Source organism: Magnolia sinica, chromosome 1 (genome assembly GCF_029962835.1).
Source record: "Magnolia sinica isolate HGM2019 chromosome 1, MsV1, whole genome shotgun sequence".
In the NCBI taxonomy this organism is placed as follows: Eukaryota; Viridiplantae; Streptophyta; class Magnoliopsida; order Magnoliales; family Magnoliaceae; genus Magnolia; species Magnolia sinica.
In genome coordinates, this window is record NC_080573.1 from 137,861,346 (window position 1) to 137,887,488 (window position 26,143).

Here is a 26,143-nt window from a genome sequence, read left to right on the forward strand (position 1 = left end):
TGAGGGCTGCAGTATCAATGGCTTTGATCACCGACCCTAGGGAATTTTGGAAACCATGAAATGATCTACGAACTCTCTGCCCCAAACCATGTACAGTACCTTTACAGCACCAATCACTTGGGGCCTGTTTGGCCAGGCAGATCCCATGTTATTAGGAGGGATGGGATCGGCAATATCCTGGGATAGGCATGACGAGTCAAACAGATCCGATGAACTTGTCCCGGGGCAATCCCATGGATCAAAAGACAATCCACTGACATCACCATCATTACTTTAAAATTGATCCTATCCCTTGGTTGGATGGATTAGAAGGTAAAATCCCGGGATATGCATGACATGCCAAACAGAACCAGTGAACTCGTCCCGGGATATAAGGGCCTGTTAACGCTTTAATTCCAGTATTCCTAGTTGATATTAATCAGATTCTTCTCCCAGGATATAAGAGCCTGTTTGGCTGGACCGATCCCACTGTATTAGGAGGGATGGGATCGTGATACCTCAGGATATGCATGAGGAGCCAAACAGATCCAGTGAACTTGTCCCGGGATATAAGCAATCCCATGGATCTTAAAACAATCCACTGACATCACCATCATTACCTTAAAATTAATCTCATCCCTTGGTTGGATGGATTGGAAGGTAAAATCTCGAGATATACCTGGCGTGCCAAACAGACCCAGCGAACTTGTCCCGGGATATAGGAATGGCATGGATCTTAAACCAATCCACTGGCACCACCATCATTACCTTAAAATCCATCCCATCCCTCCTAATTCCATGCGATTTGCCTAGCCAAACAGGCCCTCAGAGTGAGATGAAGAACTGAAAACTTCAATACTCTTGGAGGGAGCATGTGGTTGGTGTGAAACCCTATGAAATTACACAGGTGGCAAATATTTAATTAAGTTAACCCGTGCAATCTATGGCTCTCAAATTTGATGGCCTGTGAATCCAAAAATTGTGCTAGTTTGATTTCCTGACTTGTTGATCAGTGCACGCTTTATGGACAGTCGAAATGAAAATAGTCAGTGGTCCTGAATACTGGCATAGCAAAAAAAAATGCAACAATCAAACACTGGGATCTTTTCAATCACTGTATGTGAGTGATTGCCTATCTACATGGAGTTCCTCAACTGGGCAGTTCAATGCTAGGTCCATATACAATTTATTTGTACCTGCATATCAACTACCACACCCTACTGAAGTATTCTAGTGGACAATCCAACAATTCATCTAATGAAGTGTATTGTTTGCCTTAAAAAATATTCAAGATGGAAGAATTTTAAACCTTTTACTAATGGCCCGCAGTATAATGCCAAAAGAGACCTCCACATTCCACCCCAAAAAAGAAGAAGGTAATATTATCAAAGTTTTAAATATTCATGTTGATACAAAAATCTAGTAAGTCTTCTCTAACCTGTCACCTGCACAGGAATGGAATAAAGGAGACCCTGGCTAGAGCCGGGGACCCTCCGATGCTAAATTCAGTGATATAGTCATATAGGAGAGCTTTTGAGTAGTGTTTTCTGCATACCTCCTTAACTTGGAGTTCTCTATATTTATAGGAATAGAGGGTCTCGTCGTACAGGGATTCTCTTCCTGATATTTTAGAGATTTGATTTCATCCGTTTTTTGGTCTCTATCCGAACCCAAGATCTTCGATCGAAGATCTTTTTATGAGATTCTCGGGACAGCGTTTTTGTTCACGTCGTCTTTTCCTTACTCGGCCCAGTTCTGACCGACTCTAATAACGAGCTAGTCTGGGCTAACTTTATAGATCAAGTATCTCACCATCTGTCAGGCGAGATGGAGCCGATCCGTAATCGACATCCTCTCTTACTCCGATAGTCGACCTTATAACCGACCTTAATGGGTTGGTTTTATGGTCAGTCAGGTAGCTTCTAAACTTTAGGCCTTAATCAACCTCTTAGATGTTGCTACCTCGGCTTCTGAGTCAACTTCATGTATCTTGTATACTTTGCCTTTGGCTCGTGACTTTATTCGTCTCAGTCGGGATTTTTATTCCTTACAATCCGAGCTAAGTCTCTCCTCAAGGCATTTAAGTCTCTTGCCTCGGTCAGGCTTATTGCCTCGGAATCCCGGGCCTTGTCAGTAGAGTTGGTCCATTCCATAACCGAGTCTCCGGACTTGTCATATTTCTCCCCAACAGTAAGCCCCCATACTCATTGCATCAACCGTGTTGATGTTAAGGAGTAGAGTTTTGGGTCGGATTAGACCGGAGACAGATATTATGATGGAGCATTTAATGTTTGTATGTCATCCTAAACATGCTTCGATTCGTTGGTCGAGGCCGCACATGCAAGAAGCCATGCTTCGATTCGTTGGTCGATTCATTTCGTCAGCTAATGAACTTCAGACGCGTGATAAGGGCAACTTCTCCATCAGTCAGCCTGCGCCATGTATCGGGTGAGGGAGTCGAAACGACTGTCGATTCGACTCTTCCTTAAATGCCCTTGCCACGTAGCAGGGCTATATAAGGAGAGCGGGATGCTCCTTTCTCATTTTCACGCGCATCCCTTCTCCTCTTGTTTTCATTCTCCCTGTGCTTTCCACCATTTCCACCTTTCTTTATTGATTTTCATCTGCGTTGCGTCCTTTCAGCCATCTCCGATAAGTTTTAGTTCTCTCCATCCCTTTCGTTTTTAATTCTCATAACAATGCAAGGTTCCCAGAGTCCCCGGGAGGGAGTTCCTGGCGATGAGGGCGAAGCGAGACATTCCTAAAATGTCTCGGAATCGCCCTCGCTGCTGGTGGAGATGGCCATTGGTGTCAACGAGGCCTTCCAGTACTCGGAGAGGGCAACTGGGTCTTCGGCGGAGTGCCCTGCTTCTGTGGGTCCCTCTCGCGGAGAGGCGTCTTTGACGACTGCCCCTGGCAGACCTAATCCTCCTGAGGTGGAAATGGGGGAAGAGGATGAGGAGATTGAAGGGGCCCGTGAGTCGGTCCCTATACGGAGATTGGTAAGAGCTGCTGAGTTGGTGGCCGAGGGGGGAGAGGCAGGAGATGAGCAGAAAGGTCCGGTTCCCCTCGGTTTTGACCGAGGCGGATCTGGATAGGATTAGGACCGGGTACCATATCCCGGACTCGGTCATCCTTCGCCTTCTCCTGCCAAGTGAACTACCCGACCGTCCTCCTGCTGGGATGGTCGTAATCTTTCAAGTCGCTTTGCAATGTGGCTTGTGTCTGCCCCTCCAGAGCATTGCTCGGGATCTGCTTTCCCAACTTCAGATTCCGCCTGAGCAAATAGTCCCAAACGGGTGGAGGAACTTGTTCGGATACTCGGTGTTGTGGGCTGAGACAGAACAGCCCCCACTGACTATCGATGAGTTCCTCCATTTTTATCAAGTATGGCCGAATTCACAGCAGCCCGGCTGGTACTTTTTGTGTGCTTGGCGGAATAAGGACGGGCCTTTGATAATCAACCCTCCTACCTCCAACAAGCACTGGAGAGATAGGTGGTTCTGGGCGTGTGGCCACTGGGAGACTGCCGAGCTAAGACTCTTTGAACCTCGCGTTTCTTAGGCGTTCTCTCAAGCAGGTGACTCGGCTCGCACCCTCTTTTTTTCTTTATCTTCTTACACTTGTGTTTTTGCGTTTCGCAGATATCCCTGCACACAGGCCGAAACTAGGAGCCGACGCTTTAGAGCGGATCAAGGATTTGAAGGCGTTGGATCAGGAGGAGCGGTCTTAGAAAACACTTCTCCAGCCGGAGCATCTTCTTCTCTCGGGTTTAGATTCGGCCATAACAGGTAACTTGACTTCTTGATGTCTAGTTGCATCTTCTTTTGAATTTTACTTGACTCATCTTGCTTTTCCTGATGTGGATACGGCTGAGGCAAGGCCTATTATTCGTCCGCCCTCCAAGATGAAAGCTCCTCCACCGTCAGAGACTCGGTCCGAGACTCATCCTCCAAAGAGGCCTAAGACGGTCTCGAAGGCTAAGGAGCAGGCCACACCGGTCGTCCCGACCGTGATCCCGACCATAATAATCCCCAACTTAGAGGAAGGGGTGGAAGTAGCAGACCCAGTGGCTCCCGAGCCTCAGGTGGCGCTCGAGCCCCAAGTGGCCCTTGAGCTAAGACCCGTTGCAGAGCAAGTCCCGTAATAGAGGGAGGAGCAGAGGGGGGAGCCCTCAAAAGGGGAGATGACTCAACAGGAGGTGTTCTTCCAACGGGCTGTGTCGGACATGATCCCTTAGGCGCTTTCTCATGGGAGCGGGAAAGAATCCGCTGCTCTCTTAAAAGCTCCCCAGAGGAGGACTCTCTCTCATGCTGCAAAGATTCTTCTCGAGGTAAGACTCGAACTCCTCACTTGTCTTGTTGTTCCCTTTGATTTCAATCTGACTTTACTTCTTTCTTTTACAGTTTACCCCTTGTTTGCTCAGGGCTAGCGTGGATCTGGCCAAGGCTCAAAATCGAGCGGTGGATGCTGAAGCAGCTCGGAAACGGGCAGCGGAGGCAGAAGCACAACTTGAAGCTACCATGGCTTGGGTTGGCCTACTGTCTGGTGAATTGGGGCTTGCCCGAAAGATCACCGAGGATGCCAAGGTTGAGTGTGCACATGTGGCCTCGCTATTAAAAGAGGCATAGGAGGAGAGTCGGCGAATTCGTCAGGCTCATGCCTCTTCAGAGGACAAGTTGGCTCGGCTTAAGGCTAAGATCGGGCTGCCATTGAGAAGGCTAAAGACGAGGCCAGGGACTAGGTCGTAAAGGCCTTTCTCGAATCTTAAGAGTATCTGGAGGAACAGGACCGCTTATATCAGGGCGACTACACCAAGTGTGTCGGACTTATGAAGGAAGCCTTCCCCGACCTTGATCTCTTGGGATTTGACGAGGGTGCCTTTAGGTCTGAAGGTCCGGAGGCCAAGGCAGCTGGGTTTGCTGATGTTGCGAATGGTCTCAAGGTCGCTTCCGAGGCTGCTCCTGAGGCAGCGCCAAAGGTTACTCCGAGTGGCGGCAACAGCTGAATCCGAGTCACCTCCTGTGTTAGCTCCTGATGAACCTTGGAGCAGGTTTGAAGATGTTAAGCACTTTAAGCACACCAAGCTTCAAGCACTTTAAGTATACCAGGCGGGCTCGAGAGCATCCGCAACTGAGAGGGGACATAGCATTTTGCGGTCGACTCTTTTTGCATTTATCTTTGTGGTTTCATCAATGTAATTTCATAGTAGACACTAATGTAATCCAATGTAAAACGCATACTGATGAATGAATATACTTAGCCTTATTCATTTTACTCAGCTTACATATTTTTCATTCTTTGTTTAACCAAGTCTTCCTGAATGCTCAACGGCGACTTAGGAATAATAGATCTTTATATGCTTGGCATTCCAAGGATGGGGTAATAGTTGCCCGGTTAGGTCTTCCAACCGATACGTTCCAGGTCGGATGGTGTTCGAAACAATATAAGGTCCTTTCCAATTGGGTTTCAATGTGCTCGCACCAACTTCCTTAGTGTTTAGGAACGTTTTTCAGAGGACCATGTCTCCCACTCGGAAGCGTCTAACCTTAACTCGGGCATTGTAGAACCGAGCTACTTGGAGTTGCCAAGTCATCATCCCCAGCTGAGCTTTTTTTCTTTGTTCTTCCACGAGGTCGAGTACGAGAGCTAGCAATTCTTCGTTATTTTCTTCATTAAACGAGCTGACTCGGGCTAAAGGCAACCCGATCTCGACCGGGGTGACGGCTTCCGATCCATACACAAATGGAGAATGGAGTTTCTCCTGTAGTCGTTCGTGTAATAGTTCGGTATGCCCATAGTATTTTAGGAAGCTTTTCGGTCCATGTTGTAACGCCCTAAAAATCGGGAGTCGAGCAAAGCTCAACTCCCGAGTTCCAACGCATCACTTATGCTACATAGATAATGATGTTTAAATGTTGTCCATATTAATGCATTCAAACATGAGTGAGATTATACTAAATCAGTATATCATACTTCAGAGTTAATGTAATTACTCATGTGGAAGACTGAGATAGATATATAAAGTATATAAGTGTTTCACAACCTCCAGAGTATGAGTATGTTACTGGGCTGAATATATACATGTATGGTTCTAAAAATTTACAAAATATCAAAGTGTAAATGTCTAACTAATCTATAAGTCCCTATAATCCCGTCGAATCAGCACGGGGTCTACATAGACCCTGCTGAGAGCTGAACATATGAGAATCTTTCCTCCTCGCCTACGAAGTCCAACTCCGCTGTATAGACTTCGCCATCACCTGCATTTAAACCAGAATCTGAGTGGTGCTTTAAAACACCGTCTCAGGTGGGAATGAGTAGCTAATTCAATGGAACTATAAAGCAAAGTTTAACATGTTATCAATTCAGTCAAGCAGTAATGATAAAGCAATACATCAAATAATCCTAGCTATTCTTATTAATGCAGGGATGATATGTGAAAATGATGCATGCCCTCGCTTGCACTCCCTCAGTAACTTCATCTCACGGTCACGCATAACAAACTCCATAAACGTGCGCTTCCTCGCCAAAGCACATGTAATGCGGTGCATGGTCGTGTTAGCCAAGTAGTTAATTAGGCTTATTCATAGAGCGGATTCGGGAAGCTAAGGTACTTCCCTTTATATCACATACCCAAACAATGATCCATCTAGAGTCGTCAATCCTAGTTAAACACATACGGTAGGCAATTTGTAGGGCATTAGCCCTGGTGAAAAGTAGTGAATAGACAAGTTCAATTGATTATACTTGAGGTCACTCCACCAACGCCCTACCAACTAGAGTGCTATTTTCAAAGGGGGTCGGATCAGACGGTACGCCCCAACCCACGCTGGGACCGTAGCCAGGCTGCGCCGGTGTAGGCCGACAGCTCAAATACAGTATCTCATATCACCGTATTCGGCTCATGAGTTTGGGTTACTCACTGGTTACTACAGGGAAGCTCGTCACCCCAACGTAGGCCAACAGCTCGACCACGGTGTCCTATACCACCATACTCGGCTCATGAGTCTTAGCGGATCATGATACCATGGTTGAAACGGGCTTTTACATTGGTAAGTGGTACCTTAGATTCAAGCAGTATCGTCTGTACATGGTAAACACACAATAGGCCAATTGGTTTATTAGACAAGTTCGACTGGTATGAGCGTACGTTGAATTAATCGATATGGAGCGCATAAGCACTCCACATGGCCTGACCACTGTCGACGTTTATCGTACGACTCGGATTTACTAAACGCATCAAGTGTGGCAAGACTAATTCGACCACTCAAACAAGAATTGTAATTGATTGCTTGGACCACGTAGTAGTCCCAATTATACTTAAATGCAGCATGTGGAGACATGTGATAATCATATGGGCATTTAACAAACAATCCAAGTACAACACTCATTTGAGCATTTTATCAACATATTGAACATGCTATTGAACGTTTCAATTCATCCATAAATTACATAATTGAAATTAAGATTACATGAAGAAAATTATACATGTAGATAAGGTAATTGAGAATTTTATCTCAACACCCTTATTAAGTACAATTCATCAAACAATATCTCATTCAAACATTTTTTTAAACACATAGAACATGTTATTATACATATGCATTTTATACATAAATCACGTAGTTGAAATTGAGACTACATGAAGGAAATTATACATCTAGATAAGGTAGTTGAGAATCCTATCTCAATGCCCTTAATAAATACAATTCATCGGACGATTTCTCATTCTGACATTTTATCAAACATTTAGACTATACCTTACCACATATATGAACTAAATTAGTTATAACATATATTATGATAAATCCTTTCACAAATGAGTTGTCATACATACAACAATCATATATTCTAGGTTAATAGTCATGGCAAGCACAAATCATGATAGCAATTTCATTCAAACATTTCAACAAACACATGGAATGCGTTATATATTCACATAGTTCACACACATGTATTATTTATCGAATACATCGTAACTAAGATCATATGGTGGCAAACAAGTCAGACATAAATCACTAGCTAACATTGAAAGCCTTGAAAACCATAACCTAAACGTTTATAGTCTGCACCTTTCCTTGGTATGCTCGTTTCAAACTAAGTTCGAAACCTACACTTTCATTTACAGAACAACGGCTACCTAAATCATGAAAGACGTTAGCTACTTCGTCGATTCTTCTATTTGGATTCCTAAAATGAAATTAGGGTTAGGATTTCTTATCCAAATCGGAATCGAAACAGGTTGAGTAGCGTAGTAGAGAGGTGAATCGGTGTGAGGAGTTATGGGAAAAGATCCCAGCAACTATCTCCAAGAATCCTTATTCCTTCCTTTCACCTTTCTCTCATTTTTTTTTTTCTCTCATGTATGTGTTGCAAGGTGAATTTAAGAGCTTGGATTGAAAAATGTGTTAAAAAGTAAGAATTTGATGCTCAAAAATCACCAAGGCAAGGGATGGATCTTAGGAGATCAAGATTGAAGAATTCACATGCTAAAGATCCAAGAAAACCAATCGAGGAATGAAGAGAATCGAAGATTTGAAGTGAAGAATCTTAAAATCGTCCTAAAAAAGTGTATTCTGAAGCTGTGAAGTTTATTTTGAAAAACTGCGCAGCAGGAAGTCTATTTTAAACGAACTATACAGCGAGAAGTCTATTTTGAGAAAATACGTATATTTGAGGCGTTTTCTAGGGTTTTCAACTTTGTACGAAAATTGGAGTTCTCTACTTATAAATAGGGCCTCTTAGGGCATTCTAAAACATCATTAGAAGCATTCAAGAGCAATATTTAGGATTTTTTAAAGAGTTTTTAGTTTTATTAAAGCCTTATAAGTTGTTTATTTCCTTTTAGATCTTTTCCATTTGCAATTTTTCTTCTTTCTTTCTTATTGCTTTTTATTTCTAAATTTAATTATGTTTTTCTAAGTTCCCTCTAGCCCAAGCTAGAAGGGAAGCACATGGGTTTATTATTTCTTTAAGATTATGATGATTGATTGTTTTAATGATGAGAAGAATGGTATATGCATGTTATCTATTATTTAGGTTTTGTTTTTTATCCTCTTGTAAGATATCATATGTTTCCATCATATGAGATCCACATTGATGGATAGGCTTACCCTAGATCAATCAGATTTCCTAGATAGGAGATGTTCTCAACCTGTTATATTTCTTTGATATTCATTATCCTATAGATATTGAATACTTAAAATCACTGGCACTTGAGAATATATGTCAATGGTGCAAATCCATTATTTTCTAATCTTTTATATCATTTATTAAATATTTAAACTGTTTTATTTTTCGATTAGGCTGATCATAGTGCTCAGATCCTAGTTTTTTTTATCCAAGTCATCATGATTTTGGAATATTAACTTATGTGTGGAACTTTGAAGCTTGGGTGTTTTTTATTCAGTTGAATTACATCCATTCAAAAATCTCAAAATCAAATCATCAGTTTAGTTTTTATTACTTAATTTGCTTTGCATTTGATTTTTTCTTTCTCGCAATTCATCTCCCTGTGGGATCGACCCTGTATTCACAGGATATTACTTATGAACCTCTACACTTGGAGGCAAGCAATCAAGTTTTTGGCGCCGTTGCCGGGGAGAGACTGAGATAGATCAGATCTATGCAAGATAGCTAAGGTAAGTTTTCTTCTAAACCCTCCAGATTTTCTGTAGATTTTGTTTATTTTTTATTTTTTTATTTTTTCTCTTTCTTCTTTTCTTTTTCTTTGAAAATAAATTCAGTTGGGTCTTTCAAGCACTAACTATGACATAAGGTTGCCCCGCTTGGGATTTTATCACCCAAGTGCTATGGTTGTCCTATAGTTGCTGTTTGATCACAAAGATCATCCGCTGAATCTATTTTCCAGATTAACATAGTTTAATTTCTGCATTAGTTTTACTTTTATTTATTTATTTATTATTATTATTATTATTTTAAATTTTTTTGTGGACTGAACCCTCATGACTGGCTCTTCCACCTGGGTTGTTGATTTATTTTGCTTTGTGGACTGAACCCTCATGGTCGGCTCTGCCACCTGGGTTGTTGATTTATTTTGCTTTATGAACTGAACCCTCATGGTCGGCTCTGCCACCTGAGTTGTTGATTTATTTTGCTTTGTAGACTGAACCCTCATGGTTGGCCCCGCCAACTGGGTTGTTGATTTAAATTTTTATTTTTATTTTAAGTATCATACTTGCGATTTGAATTAGTGGTATTTGTTGTGTGGTGTGGATGATTTGTCCCGTTGGAGTAGGGATCAAAACAATCAACTCTCCTCTGAAGGGGGACTAGTTCCAGGCCTTGATCATTCACTTAGAAGAGGCACTCAACATCACTTGAATTCCATGGCAGACCCAGTTGATAATCAAAATTCAAATTTGCCAGATCTAACTATAAATCAAAATAATCTTCCTCTTGAGGATGAAAATGAAGTTCATAGGAATGTGTTAAATCAACCACGGACTTTACGTGAACGTTTACACCCTAAGAGATCAACTTTACCATCTTGTATAGTGTTCCATGCTCACACAGGGAACATTGATTTTAAACCAGGTGTGATTCAATTAATTCCTAAATTTCATGGCTTAGATTCTAAAAGCCCCTACTTGCACCTCAAGGACTTTGAGGAAGTAATTGCAACGTTACAAGTAAACAATGACAATAGGGATGTACTTAAGCTTAGGTTATTCTCATTTTCTCTAAAAGATTGGGCCAAAACATGGCTTGACTCTCTAAGACCTAATACCATCACTTCATGGCAAGCCTTAAGTAGAGAGTTTTTGAAAAAGTTCTTTCCTAAGCACAAAATAAATGTACAAAAATAAGAAATCGTGTCATTCTCTCAAAAGGGGAATGAACTATTTTTTCAAGCTTGGGAGCGCTTCAAAGACATTCTAATTACTTGTCCACATCATGGTTATGAACCATGGCACGTGATTGATGCTTTCCGAAAGGGGCTCACCATGGATACCCGTCAGTTCATAGAGATGATGTGTGGTGGAACCTTTCTTGATAAGGATCATAATGAGGCTTGGAATTTTCTAGATATGTTAGCAGAGAATACTCAGACATGGGATGTCTCTGCTAAATCAGACCAAACTACACCCATTCCTAAAGAGAAAGCGGGAATGTATGTCCTAAGAGAGGAAGACGACCTTAATGCAAAATTCGCTGCATTGGCTAGAAAGGTCGAAGCCTTGGAAATTAGGAAGGTTGATATAGTTAAAGCAAATACTTCCTTAGGTAATTTTTGTAGCATTTGTGGTGGTACAGACCATTACACAAAGGATTGTCCAATAATCTCAGTTGTACAAAATATCACGCATGAGCATGATCAAGCAAATGCTATAAATAATTACCAAAGGTCAATTATGCAACCATTGGGAAACACGTACAATCCAAATTGGTGTAACCATCCTAATCTTAGTTGGAGGAGTGGACCACAAATTAATGTGCCGAATGCACCTCAAATGCCTCCACAAAATAACTTCTTTGGGGCACCTAACAATGCACCATATGTGCCCCAGTCAAAGCGATCATATGTGGAGGATGCATTGACCACATTCATGAACTCTCAAGCTCAAATGAATTAGTCTCTAATCTAATCAAATCAGGAATTAAAGACAGCTGTGGCTAGGATTGAGACTTAATTAAATGTTAGGGAAAAAGGCATCATTCCTTCTTAACCTGTGTCAAACCCTCGAAACACACATTTCATTGGAGACTCAAATCCAAGTGAGCTACATCATGAACAAGCTAAGGCCATCATTACCTTGAGAAGTGGAAAAGAGGTCGATAACAAGATAATGCAACCGATAGAAATACCGGAGGATGAGCCACTGTCTCAAGAAAATGATGAACCGGCTATGGTTCAAGAGCCGCAACAGCAAAAGGATAAAGAGACTAAGTCATATGAGCCTCCAGTTCCATTCTCATCTAGACTTCGGAATCCAATTGTCCCCATGAAATATCAAGAGGTGTTGGATGTGCTCCAAAAGGTTACTGTCAATATTCCTCTACTTGATGCCATTAGACAAATTCCATCATATACTAAATATCTCAAGAACTTGTGCACTGTAAAGAGAAAATTAAATGTGCACAAAAAGACTTTCCTTACTGAGAAAGTGAGCGCTATCATTCAACAAAGGGTTGTACCCAAATACAAAGACCCGGGAAGTCCCACTATTCCTTGTATTATTGGGAATTTTCAAATTGAACATGCTTTGTTAGATTTGGGTGCAAGTGTCAACTTAGTACCTTATTCGGTTTACAAACAAATGGGGTTAGGCGAGCTTAAACCAACCACGATTACACTCCAACTCGCTGACCGCTCTATTAAGGTACCAAGGAAAATTTTAGAGGACGTGCTAGTCCAAGTGGAGAAATTCTACTTCCCTGTAGATTTTATTGTACTAGACACTGAACCATGTGTAAATGCTAGCGCTCAAGTTCTCATCATTTTAGGCCGCCCATTCCTAGCAACTTCAAATGCAATCATAAATTGCAGGAATGGAATGATAAACTTGTCTTTTGGTAACATGACTCCAGAGCTAAATATTTTCAATCTATGTAAGCAGCCCATTGATAATAATGAGATTCATGAGTTGAATTTCATGGACTGCTTGATAGAAGAAGAGGAATTAGAACCTAGTCTGATTGATGAATTGATTCAAGTCATTAGAGACTTGAAAAATTATGATTTAGAAAAAGTGCTTGCTGAAATTTCTGATGATAATGAAAACACTACCACTCAGGACATTGGTATGTGTCAATGGAGACCGCGCACTCAAATCCTATCTATCGAGGACTTGCAACCTCTACCATCACCAACCAATGTTTCAAAGCTTGATTTGAAACCACTGCCAAATGAGCTTAAGTATGTATACTTAGGTGAAAATAAAACTTATCCTGTGGTGGTCTCTTCATTTTTAGAGAAGGATCAAGAGATTAAATTGTTGAAAGTTCTAAGGGACCACAAAGGAGCCTTGGGCTGGACTATTTCTGACATCAAGGGTATAAGCCCTTCCATTTGCACCCATCGGATCCACCTCGATGATGATGCCAAACCAATTAGACAACCTCAAAGGCGTCTCAATCCAAACATGATGGAAGTTGTAAAAAATGAGGTGATCAAATTATTGGATGTGGGAATCATCTACCCAATATCCAATAGTGTTTGGGTGAGTCCAACTCAAGTAGTCCCAAAGAAATCAGGAATAACTATTGTGCAAAATTCTAATAATGAACTCATACCAACACGTGTCACCACTGGTTGGCGTGTTTGCATTGACTATAGAAAATTGAACCAAGTCACAAAGAAGGACCATTTCCCTCTACCATTCATTGATCAAGTTTTAGAGAGGGTAGCAGGTCACTCCTTTTATAGTTTTCTTGATGGATATTCTGGATATAACCAAATAGAGATAGCCCTTGAAGACCAAGAGAAAACCACGTTCACTTGTCCATTTGGCACGTTTGCTTTCAAACGGATGCCATTTGGATTGTGTAACGCCCCGGCAACTTTCCAACGGTGTTTGTTAAGTATTTTTTCAAATATAGTTGAGAAGTTTCTTGAGGTTTTCATGGACGACTTCTCTGTATTTGGGAGTAGTTTTGAGGAATGCCTCAACAATTTATCTCTTGTCTTGTCTAGGTGTGAAGAGAAACACCTTGTCTTAAATTGGGAGAAATGTCATTTCATGGTTCAAAAGGGAATTGTTTTGGGCCATGTTATCTCCAAAAATGGAATCGAGGTAGATCGCTCAAAACTCGACATTATAGCTAATCTACCTATCCCCCGAACTGTTAGAGATATTAGATCACTTATAAGGCATGCTGGTTTTTATAGAAGATTCATCAAGGACTTTAGTGTCATTACTATACCCTTGACTAATCTTCTTCAAAAGGATGTTCCATTTAAGTGGACAGATGAGTGTGCACGTGCATTTAATAAAATTAAATCATTCCTTACCACTGCACCTATCATGCGTCCACCAGATTGGACACTTCCTTTTGAACTAATGTGCGATGCAAGTGATTATGCCATAGAGGCTGTTTTGGGCCAAAGGAAAGATAAACGGCCCTACGTTATTCACTATGCGAGTAGAACTCTAAACTCTGCCCAAGTGAACTGCTCAACAATTGAAAAAGAGTTACTTGCAGTAGTTTTTGCTTTGGATAAGTTTAGGTCCTACTTGCTGGGATCCAAAGTGGTCATTTTCACGGATCACTCGGCTTTGAAATATTTGTTATCTAAGAAAGATGCAAAGTCGAGACTTTTGAGATGGATCCTCTTACTCTAAGAATTTGACTTAGAGATAAAAGATAAGAAAGGAGTAGAAAACGTAGTGGCCGATCACCTTTCTAGATTGATGTTAGATGATTCCACTGAGGAGATACATATCCAGGACACTTTCCCTGATGAACAATTATTTGCGATCTCTAAATTACCTTGGTATGCGGATATAGTGAACTATTTTGTAACGAGAAAAATGCCATATCATCGGAAGTCACAAGATAGGAAGTGTTTTGAAACCGATGTTAGGAACTTCTTCTGGGATGACCCGTATTTATATAAATATGGGACTGATCAAATTTTTAGACGTTGTGTCCCAGAGGATGAAGTTCGAAGTGTTATTTCTTTTTGTCACATGGAAGCATGTGGTGGCCATTTTTCTGCTAAGAAAACCACCGCAAAATTCCTTCAATGTGGTTTTTACTGGCCCACCATGTTTAAAGACACCCATGCTTTCTGTGTTGCTTGTGATAGATGTCAAAGGTTGGGAAGAGTGTCCCGGCGCAACATGATGCCTTTATCCCCAATTTTACCATTGGAGATTTTTTATTGTTGGGGTATTGATTTTATGGGTCCATTTCCATCTTCTTTTGGATTTCTTTATATATTGGTTGGTGTGGACTATGTTTCAAAGTGGATTGAGGCAGTTCCAAGTAGGACCAATGACAACAAAGTGGTCATACGATTCCTCAAGGAAAATATTTTTGCTAGATTTGGAACTCCAAAGGCCATCATTAGTGATGGCGGGTCTCACTTTTGCAATAGAACATTTGAGGCTTTCATGAAGAAATATGACATCAAGCATAAAGTGAGCACCCCATATCACCCACAAATGAGTGGGCAAGCTGAGATTTCTAATCGGGAAATCAAACACATTTTAGAGAAAACTATAAGGCCGGATAGGAAGGATTGGTCCCTCAGACTATCCGACGCTTTATGGGCTTATAGAACTGCTTATAAGACCCCGATTGGAATGTCTCCATACAGATTGGTGTGTGGGAAGGCTTGCCACTTGCCTGTGGAATTGGAACATAGAGCCTATTGGGCAATAAAGAAATTAAACTTTGATATGGATCAAGCAAGTAGACAGAGGAAATTAGAGTTAAATGAATTAGAAGAGTTGAGGAGAGACTCCTATGAAAATTCTAAAATCTATAAAGAGAGGTCCAAAGCTTTTCATGACAAAAATATCCTGAGGAAGAATTTTGAACCTTAGCAAAATGTCCTATTGTACAATTCCCGTCTCCAGTTCTTTCCGGGAAAGTTAAGATCAAAATGGACAGGCCCCTTCATTGTGAAGAATGTTTATACTCATGGGGCTGTTGAAATTGAGAATCCATGTAATGACAATGTGTATAAGGTTAATGGTCAGAGATTGAAGCCTTATGTGAAAAATTTTCATTTGCGAGAGGAGTCCGTCCCTCTTCATGAGCCAGAATATTCAGAATGATGCTCCTGGTCTGACGGAGCATTTGTGTAGGATTTGTATCATATTCAATTTTTTTAATGTCACATAGCAGGTGAGTTTTTCATGGCAGGTACTATCCACCCTTTCTTTTATTTTTATTGTTCTTTACATTACATTATCATTACATTGGGGACAATGTAGATTTTAGGTTGGGAGGTGTGAATAGTCATCCATATGAATTTTTTTTTTTTGGGGGGTTTCAGTTTTTTTTTTTTTTTTTTTTTTATTATTATTTTTAGGTTTCAGTTAAGTTTAAGTTTTTTTTTTTTTTAGGTTTATGAAAAAAAAAAAATTCAACATTTTCAAAATAATATTTTTATACATGAATGTGAACATGATATTATACAAATTCCAAAGGCAAAGTTAATATTTAGTCTAGGTTGATAGTAGTCCGAATTCTGACAACTGAAATTTATAAACTTGAGTTCAATTATCTAATCACTAGTTTAAAGTGAGTTGTAATTTGATGTACTGAATTCACAATACACCCTAGCTAACTAAGCGAGGAATATGATATGTGAACTAAAATAACAACTTTTGATTTAAACAAGGTTGAATGAACTAGTACCATTGATATATGTTTAAAAAAGAGAATATTAAAGGAAAAAAAAAAAAGTGATGGAAAAAAGAAAATTTTATTATAGAGCATGAATGCAATGACCATAACAATCGTATCAGTAATCCGGAGTAAGAATACCTAAGTATCCATTACTATTACCATTACAAGTACGATACCTTAGGTTATGAAGCAAACCCGATGGGAATCTTCATCTAAGGGTGGTCCATAATAATGAGAATATGATGATAAAAAAAGAAATGTCATAAAAAAATGAGATAACTAGAGATTTCATATTCTTGGGATGATTGAAAGGAGTTAGGATAGGGAACATGCATATTTCTCAAAGTTAGACTAGTGTCACGAAGCACCTAAGGATATCGGGTTATAACTATTCTAAATTTTGATTAGGTCTCTAAACTCAAGGATGTAATGGATTAAAAAATTAAGATTCTAGCTAACTTCATATCTAGGTAAGTATTGTTTTGTTTTGGAATTCATATGATGAATGGAGGTATAATTGTATAAATTTTATAGTGTTGAAATATTTTTCTTATTATCAATGTTTGTGGGTAACATTTCTGAAAACCCTCACGAGACTATAACTCGTCCACTAGGGGAAACCTAGGGGTTTAAAGGCTTGTTGCATATGCTAAATGCAATCGAGATTACTTGCGAAAGTGGTGTAATTAGAATTTTGTTTTCATTTTAATTTTGTTTCTAGAATTATTTTTTATTCTTATTTTTATTTTTCTTCGCTTATTTTGCTCGGGACTAGCAAAATGCCGGTTGGGGGGTGTGTTGAGACTCAAATATTGCATAATTTTTTCCATTTATATCTTGGTTTTATGAACATAAATCATCTTAATATTCTATTTTACTCATATATGTGTTGCAAAGTAAATTTAAGAGCTTGGATTGAAAAAGGTTTTAAAAAGTAAGAATTTGATGCTCAAAAATCACCAAGCCAAGGGATGGATCTTAGGAGATCAAGATTTAAGAATTCAATACCAAAGATCCAAGAAAACCAATCGAGGAATGAAGAAAATAATCCTGAAATCGTCCTAAAAAAGTGTATTCTGAAGCTGTGAAGTTTATTTTGGAAAACTGCGCAGCAGGAAGTCTGTTTTAAACGAACTATGCAGCAAGAAGTCTATTTTGAAAAAATACGTATATTTGAGGTGTTTTCTAGGGTTTTCAACTTTGTACGAAAGTTGGAGTTCTCTACTTATAAATAGGGCCTCCTAGGGCATTCTAAAACATCATTAGAAGCATTCAAGAGCAATATTTAGAATTTTTTAAATAGTTTTTAGTTTTATTAAAGCTTTATAAGTTGTTTCTTTCCTTTTAGATCTTTTCGATTTGCAATTTTTCTTCTTTCTTTCTTATTGCTTTTTATTTCTAAATTTAATTATGTTTTTCTAAGTTCCCTCTAGCCCAAGCTATAAGGGAAGCACATGGGTTTATTATTTCTTTAAGATTATGATGATTGATTATTTTAATGATGAGAAGAATGGTATATGCATGTTATCTATTATTTAGGTTTTGTTTTTTATCCTCTTGTAAGATCCATATGTTTCCATCATATGAGATCCACATTGATGGATAGGCTTACCCTAGATCAATCAGATTTTCTAGATAGGAGATGTTCTCAACCTGTTATATTTCTATGATATTCATTATCCTATAGATATTGAATACTTAAAATCACTGGCGCTTGAGAATATATGTCAATGGTGCAAATCCATTATTTTCTAATCTTTTATATCATTTATTAAAATATTTAAAGTGTTTTATTTTCCGATTAGGCTGACCATAGTGCTCAGATCCTAGTTGTGTTATCCAAGTCATCATGATTTTGGAACATTAACCTATGTGTGGAACTTTGAAGCTTGGGTGTTTTTTATTCAGTTGAATTACATCCATTCAAAAATCTCAAAATCAAATCATCAGTTTAGTTTTTATTACTTAGTTTGTTTTGCATTTGATTTTTTCTTTCTCGCAATTCATCTCCCTGTGGGATCGACCCTGTATTCACAGGATATTACTTATGAACCTCTGCACTTGGAGGCAAGCAATCATTTATTAGACAAGTTTGACTGGTACGAGCGTACGTTGAATTAATCGATATGGAGCACATAAGCACTCCACATGGCCTAACCACTGTCGACGATAATCGTACGACTCGGATTTACCAAACGCATCAAGTGTGGCAAGACTAATTCGACCACTCAAACAGGAATTGTAACCGATTGCTTGGACTACGTAGTAGTCCCAATTATACTCAAATGCAGCATGTGGAGACATGTGATAATCATATGTGCATTTAACAAACAATCCAAGTACAACACTCATTTAAGCATTTTATCAACATATTGAACATGCTATCAAACGTTTCAATTCATCCATAAATTACATAGTTGAAATTAAGATTACATGAAAGAAATTATACATGTAGATAAGGTAATTGAGAATTTTATCTCAACACTCCTATCAAGTGCAATTCATCAAACAATATCTCATTCAGATATTTTTTCAAACACATAGAGCATGTTATTATACATATGCATTTTATACATAAATCACGTAGTTGAATTTGAGACTACATGAAGGAAATTATACATCTAGATAAGGTAGTTGAGAATTCTATCTCAATGCCCTTAATAAATACAATTCATCGGACGATTTCTCATTCCGACATTTTATCAAACATTTAGACTATACCTTACCACATATATGAACTAAATTAGTTATAATATATATTATGATAAATCCTTTCACAAAGGAGTTGTCATACATACAACAATCATATATTATAGGTTAATAGTCATGGCAAGCACAAATCATGATAGCAATTTCATTCAAACATTTCAACAAACACATGGAATGCGTTATATATTCACATAGTTCACACACATGTATTATTTATCGAATACATCGTAACTAAGATCATATGGTGGCAAACAAATCAGACATAAATCATTAGCTTACATTAAAAGCCTTGGAAACCATAACCTAAACGTTTATAGTCTGCACCTTTCCTCGGTATGCTCGTTTCAAACTAAGTTCGAAACCTACACTTCCATTTACAGAACAACAGCTACCTAAATCATGAAAGACGTTAGTTACTTCGTCAATTCTTCTATTTGGATTCCTAAAATGAAATTAGGGTTAGGATTTCTTATCCAAATCGGAATCGAAATAGGTTGAGTAGCGTAGTAGAGAGGTGAATCGGTGTGAGGAGTAGTGGGAAAAGATCCCAGCAACAATCTCCAAGAATCCTTATTCCTTCCTTTCACCTTTCTCTCATTTTCTCTCTCTCTCTCTCTCTCCTAGGATTTTTAGGAAATTTGTATGGAGTAAGAGAGGGGTGGGTTAAGGTCCTTATATAGGCCCAGAACTGGTCCAAATGGCCCCAGGGCCATGACATACTTAGGTTATAACCAAAAAACAGTAGTTTCAAGCCAACGGAGCTCATCTGGAGGTCCATTACTCGCATACGGTCTGAAGAAAGTTTCCTGACAATGGATCTGTGCCAGGTTAAGGTTTCGATTCGATCGGATTAGTGAACCGATTGTGGAAGACCCGTTTCAGTTCAATAGTCATCGGCACTCGATCAGGGCCACAAGTATACCAATGGGTGCAGGAAAATTTTTCTGATCCAATGGTGCAGTTAGGTTAAAATCTGATGGCATGAAACCTTAAATTTGGTCTGCAAGCGAATGACCCAGTTCACTTAAGTTTGAATTCATTTTCTAAAGATATTTGTGTTTCTCATACACTCCGCTCAAAGCTCAAATTTGTGCGTTTTTGGATATTATTTAGGCTCGATTTTCACAATGGTTGTCAAGCCCAATAACGCGGTCATAACCCTATAGTTTCGCTGTAATCAGACTTTCGACGCGCGGTACAGGTCCGATACGGAGTTTTAATGCGCTCCCGAGGGCAACTGGGTTTTGAGATTAATTCTAAGTTTTTAAAAAATATTAAATTAGTGATTCTAATAGTTTTGGGTCTTGCAGTTTGTATAAAAAGTGGTTCGAGCTAATTCCCTGATTAATTCACTTTAGTACTTAACTAAGTTCCGCCCTAATTATGATCGAATAAGTTCCTAGGGTAGTTCTATGCTCATTTTTGACACTTTTAGTTAGAATGTTATTTTAATTATTTTTATAATAGTTCATCATCGAGTCTCCTCCATTTCTACCAAATTTCATTAGATTTCGTGTTGTAGAAAATTTCTAAAAATTCTATAAGTAACAGCTATCTGGACCAATAATCTTTAGATAATTGTCACATCAACCTAGATTTAATTATATTAAAATTTTTATTTTATTTTTTACTTATTTTTATATGAAACTAAACTTATCAAGCTTTAATTTGGCTTTTGAATCACCTAAATCGGAGTTGTAACAAGGGATATATGACTTTTTCAAAGTCAGACATATATTGTAGAATTTTTCTGCCGAAAACTGGCCCCTATGTCCGTGTGAGACAGTCCGCTGTCCTGTCTAGTGGTGGTTTCGCCACCCGATATTTGAAACGGGCATATATTTAAATCCGGAATGAGTTATGCGACGTGCTATATATGAATTTGAGGCAGGAGAAGCTGATCTATCCAAGTAACCTATTTATTTTGTGAGATTCCATAAAGTTAATAGTCAAAAATCTATTTTATTTATATATTTACTATTTATAATAAATTTTAATTTAAGTATTGTTCTTTATCATTTAAACTTTAAGATTAGTGTTTAATATGAAATCACTTAGAAAATTTTGAAGAATAAGGTGATGAAAGGTGAAATTTTGAAGAAAATGGGTTGAAAGGGGATTTGAGACTTTGGGATTGAGTTATGAGAAGTCAATAAGGTGTTATGATAGACTCATTGTCTAAGGACGTCTAAATTCAAGTTGGCAAAAATCCGAGAAGTTACACATGCTCCTTTAGCTCGGTCGAGTTTAGTTAGGAGCTGCTGTTTAATGATCTTGTTGATTGTCTCAACCTGTCCGTTCGTCTGAGGATGATGAGGAGATCCATAAACATTTCTGATCTCGATATTACTGCACATTTCTTGGTATTGTCTGTTGTCGAACTATTTCCCATTGTCGGTGATAATGGTCTGTGATTTTCTATTCCGTTATTCTAACCAATGGCTCGGCCTCGGCCCATTTTGTAAAATAGTCTACTGCAACAACAACGAACTTGGTTTATCCCTTCCCCAAAGGGAGTGGTCCGATGATGTCGATCCCCCATTGTGCGAATGGCCAAGGGCCGGTCATAGGAGTCAGTTCCTTGAGAAGCTGTCGCGGAACGACGGCGAATCGCTGGCATTTATCGTAACTTTAGACGAGCTTCCGAGCGTCATGCTGTATAGTCGGCCAATAGTATCCTTGTCGTAAGACCTTATGTGCGAGTGATCGCCCTCCTGAGTGATTTTCACAAATCCCTTCGTGGATCTCTCGCAGCATATAATCAGCTTCGTCGGGATTTAAGCGTTGCATCAGAGGAGTAAAGAATCCTTTCTTGTACAACACCCCGTTAAGTATGGTGTACCGAGAGACTCAGATTTTCAACCGTCAGGCCTTGGCACGGTCCTCAGGCAACTTTCCATTGCCAAGATATTGGACAATCGGATTAAGCTAAGTAGGTTCCTAGTCGATTAAATGTACGGTCAAGCTAACCGGGTCATCGATACTCTGCTTAGCAACGTACTCGATTGGAACGGACCTGGGTATGTCGTCTTCATCGGTAAAGGTAAGTTTCGCCAGTAGATTGGCCTTAACATTTTTGGTTCGAGGGATCCGAGTCATAATGCATAGTCGAAAACCATCGATCAACTCTTTGGCTTTTTTTATGTATGCTTTCAGTTGCTCTTTTCGTATTTGATACACACTAGTAACTTGATTGACCGCCAACTGCGAGTCGCTGAATATGTTAAGATGAGTAACACCCAGACTGGATGCGAGTCGGAGGCCGAGCAACAAGGCTTCATATTCCACTGTATTGTTCGAGGCTTGGAATCCAAGTCTTAAGGCATATTACATGTAGGTTTGATCGGGAGTTTTTAAGATGACTCCTGCCCCGCTAGCCTTAGAGTTGGATGAGCCGTCGACATAAAACATCCAGGGGATTGGGTCGAGCGATGACTCGGGAGAATCAGTCGTCGATTGTTAGGTTTCAAGCTCGGTAAGTGAATCGGCTTGTGGTGTAACTTCAGCAATGAAGTCAACCACAGATTACCCTTTTATCGCTATTCTCAGCTTGTACTGAATGTCGAATTCACTAAGCTCGATCGCCCACTTCGTTAGTCAGCCGGAAGCTTCTGGTTTCTGAAGGATCTGATGCAGTGGGAGGTCGGTCATGACGACAATAGTGTAAGCTTGAAAATATGACCGAAGTCGTCGCGAGGAGACAATTAGGACTAGGGTCACCTTCTCCAGAGGCGGATATCTTATTTCTGCCGGTAACAATACTTTGCTGATATAATACACCGATAATTATTTTCCTTCATGCTCACATATCAAAGCCGAGCTTACAGCTGCGTCGGAAACCGCCAGGTACAATAGCAAAGCTTCCTTGGGCTCGAGTTTCGTTAAGACAGGTGGAGATCCGAGGTATGTCTTTAACTGCTGGAACGCTGCCTCACACTCTTCCTTTCACTTTACCGTTTGCCGACCCTTGAGCTGTTTGAAGAACGGGAGGCACTTGTCGGTAGCTCGGGAGAGGAAGTGGTTGAGTGCTGCTACTCATCCAGTCAGCATTTGTATATCCTTAATCATTTTTGGCGATTCCATGTCGAGTAATGCTTTGATTTTCTCTGGATTCGCCTCAAATCCTCGCTGACTGACCAGAAATCCGAGAAATTTACCCGAGCCGACCCCAAAAGCACACTTGCTCGGGTTTAACTTCATCTGGTATTTGAAGAAACATCTATTCTAGGTTGGCAATATGATTGGCCGAGTGTATACTTTTGTCGAGCATGTCATCAATGCATACTTCCATGGTTCGGCCGATCTGTCAAGCAAACATTTTATTCACCAGCCGTGGGTACGTTGCTCTTGCATTCTTTAGACCAAATGGCATCACACGATAATAGTAAAGTCCTCTGTCGATGACAAAGGTAGTCTTAAATTTATCTGATTGATGCATTACAATTTGATTGTACCCAGAATAGGCATCCATAAAACTAAGAAGTTCGTGTCCTGCTGTGCTATCCACCAGTTGAACGATCCTTAGGAAAGGAAAGCTATCCTTTGGGTATATTTTGTTAAGTCGGTATAATCAATATAGACTCGCCACTTCCCATTGACTTTCTTTACAAGGATGATGTTTGCTACCCATTCCAGATAGTAGATCTCCTCGATGAATAGCCTTGGGGAGCTTGCTGACCTCTTCTTCAATGATGGCGTACCTTTCAAGGCTAAGCGGATGTCGCTTCTATCGGATCAATCGGTACGTCAGTTTGATGCTGAGTCGGTGAGTCATCACCGAAGGATCAATCCTGGGCATATCTTCATGACTCCATGCAAATACATCAGCGTATCGTCGGAGTAGTGATATCAGCTTGTCTTTCAAAAGCGACTGTAGAGACAAGCCGATCTGTACTATCTTAGACTCGTCTGTCCTGAACAAGGGTATTGAAATAAGATCTTCTATCGGCTGACCTTGCTCGTATGTCTCAGCCCCAGGGTCCAACGATTTAATCGTGGTTGCCTCGGCCGGAGCTTTCACAGCAGTTGCGTAGCAATGCCGTGAATCCTGTTGATCGCCTTTTACAACTGCTACTCCCGGCTCAGTTAGAAATTTCATGGAGAGATGGCATGTTGATACTACGGCTTGGAAAAGGCTCAGAGAGGGTCGGCCGAGTATAGCGTTGTATAACGATGGTTGGTCGACTATCAAGAAGTCGATCATTACTGTCGCTTGGTGCGGAGAGTTACCAGCAGTGAGTGGCAATGAGATGACTCTTTTGGGGAGCGTTCGTCCACCAGAGAAACCGATCAAGAGGGTGTGAACCGGCCATAACGTTGATCATTTGACACCCATTTTATCAAACGCTTGAGTGAATAGTATATTAGCGAATGACCCTGTATCAACGAGAACGCGAAATACCTTACAGTTCGCTATCATAAGGGTAATGACCAATGCGTCATCGTGCGGATGATAAATGCCTCAAGTGTCTTCGTTGGCGAACGATATACAATATTTTTCTCTTTTCCTTTCCTTCAAAGGCTAAGCTAGTATCAGGATTTCAGACTCGGGCCAACTGATGCTCCTGACATGGTTTTTCCGAGCATTGTTTGAGTCGTCTCCGCCTCGGGGACCACCAACAATGGTTCAAATTTTCTCTGTGGGTTGGTTGTCACCCGAGCGTTCTTCCGTTGTCTCGGTTCTCTCGACGTGCTCTCTGAGATGGCCTTCTCTAATAAGTCACTCGATTTCTTCTTTCAAGTGATAGCAGTCACATGTGTTGTGCCCATGATCGCGATAGTAATAACAATACTTGTTTTTGCTCCGTCGGTTCGGATTGCTTCGGAGCCTATTTGGCCAATTGACGAATCCTTTGCCCTTAATCTCCATCAAAACCTTCTCTTACGGTTTATTGAGCGGGGTATACGCCGAAAACTTGCGGTCTGACCGTTTATCCGACTTACGATCATCACGTGTTCGATCGTCTTCACGTTTCTTTCCACTGGCCGAGTCAACTCCCTTCTTTGCTGACTCTTTGGCCGGAACTTTTGCGTTTTGGGCGGCTTCGTGCATAATCCGAGTTTCCTCGACATCCACATACTTGTCTGACCGGGCTATAAAATCGGCCAGAGTAGTAGGTGGGTTCTTATCCAGGGATGCCAAAAATGGTTTATCTCTGATGCCTTGCATGATCGAGTTGAGCGTTGTTTCTTCCGAATGTTTCCGAACTTGGAGCGATTCGAAATTGAAGCGCTTGATATAGTCTTTCAGCAACTCTCCCTCTTTTTGCACTATGTTGTTCAAGTACACAGGTGGTTTCAGCTTTTTCTTCCCACCAATGAAATTGGTGAGGAAGGCATCACTAAGCTCCGTGAACGAGCTAATGGACTTTGGTTTCAACTGCTTGAACCAAAGTCGAGCTACGTTGGCTAAAGTGAGGGAGAATGCTCGGCACATCACAGTGTCCGAGGCATCGTGTAGTTCCATATATGTTCGAAATGATTCGATGTGCTCGGTTAGATAGCTTTTGCCGGTGAAGGGCGTAATCTGTGGAAGACGGAACCGTTCCGGTAGTCGAGCTTGCATTATCTTTTCTATAAATGGAGATGTTTTTGCCTTGGACTTTATCTGATGTGTATCGCGACCCTGCTTCATATCTGCAATCTCTTCCCGCACTTCTCTCCTAAAGTCCTAAAGGTCAGCTTTCCAGGGTTCGTCACTATCGGCCGTACCTTCAACCGGAGGCCTGTTGCGTCTCTTCCGATCTATTTCATCTCGTAGATCGAAGGCTGACAGTGGGGCGGTCACAGAATGAGTGGGCATAGGCTTGTCGGACCCTGGCGCTGACTCGACTGAGGGACAGATCAAGGAGCAGTGGGTCGAGGGTCGGCGAATTGTTGCTGAGCATTCGCCCAACCACTTCATATTGGGGCGGAACTTGCTGGCGATAGATCTGCTCCAGCATCTACTTTATATAGTTCAGATTGATCCTGAGCTCTTGGACTTCCCTATCTAGCCGACCGTTTCCTCTGTTTCGTTGATTTTGCTTGGTTAAAACGGAGGATGTTGGATGGGGGGCAGGGTCTTGTCGGTTGTCGGGTTGGTTCTAAGCTCCCTGGGCCCAATTCGTACCCGATGGACCTTCTA

General features: G+C 40.4%; 1 protein-coding gene and 1 non-coding gene across 2 annotated transcripts; both read right to left on the reverse strand.

The window, feature by feature from the left end:
- Window positions 1-10,798: 10,798 nt before the first annotated feature.
- LOC131223111 (small nucleolar RNA R71) lies at window positions 10,799-10,906 on the reverse strand. Its single transcript, XR_009160295.1, has one exon. It is a non-coding gene; the product is annotated as a small nucleolar RNA R71 (small nucleolar RNA).
- A 13,992-nt stretch (window positions 10,907-24,898) lies between these two features.
- Window positions 24,899-25,651, reverse strand: LOC131249732 (uncharacterized). Its single transcript, XM_058250502.1, has one exon. It carries the CDS (start codon window positions 25,649-25,651, stop codon window positions 24,899-24,901), a length of 753 nt encoding a protein of 250 aa, XP_058106485.1.
- Between the last annotated feature and the right edge of the window lie 492 nt (window positions 25,652-26,143).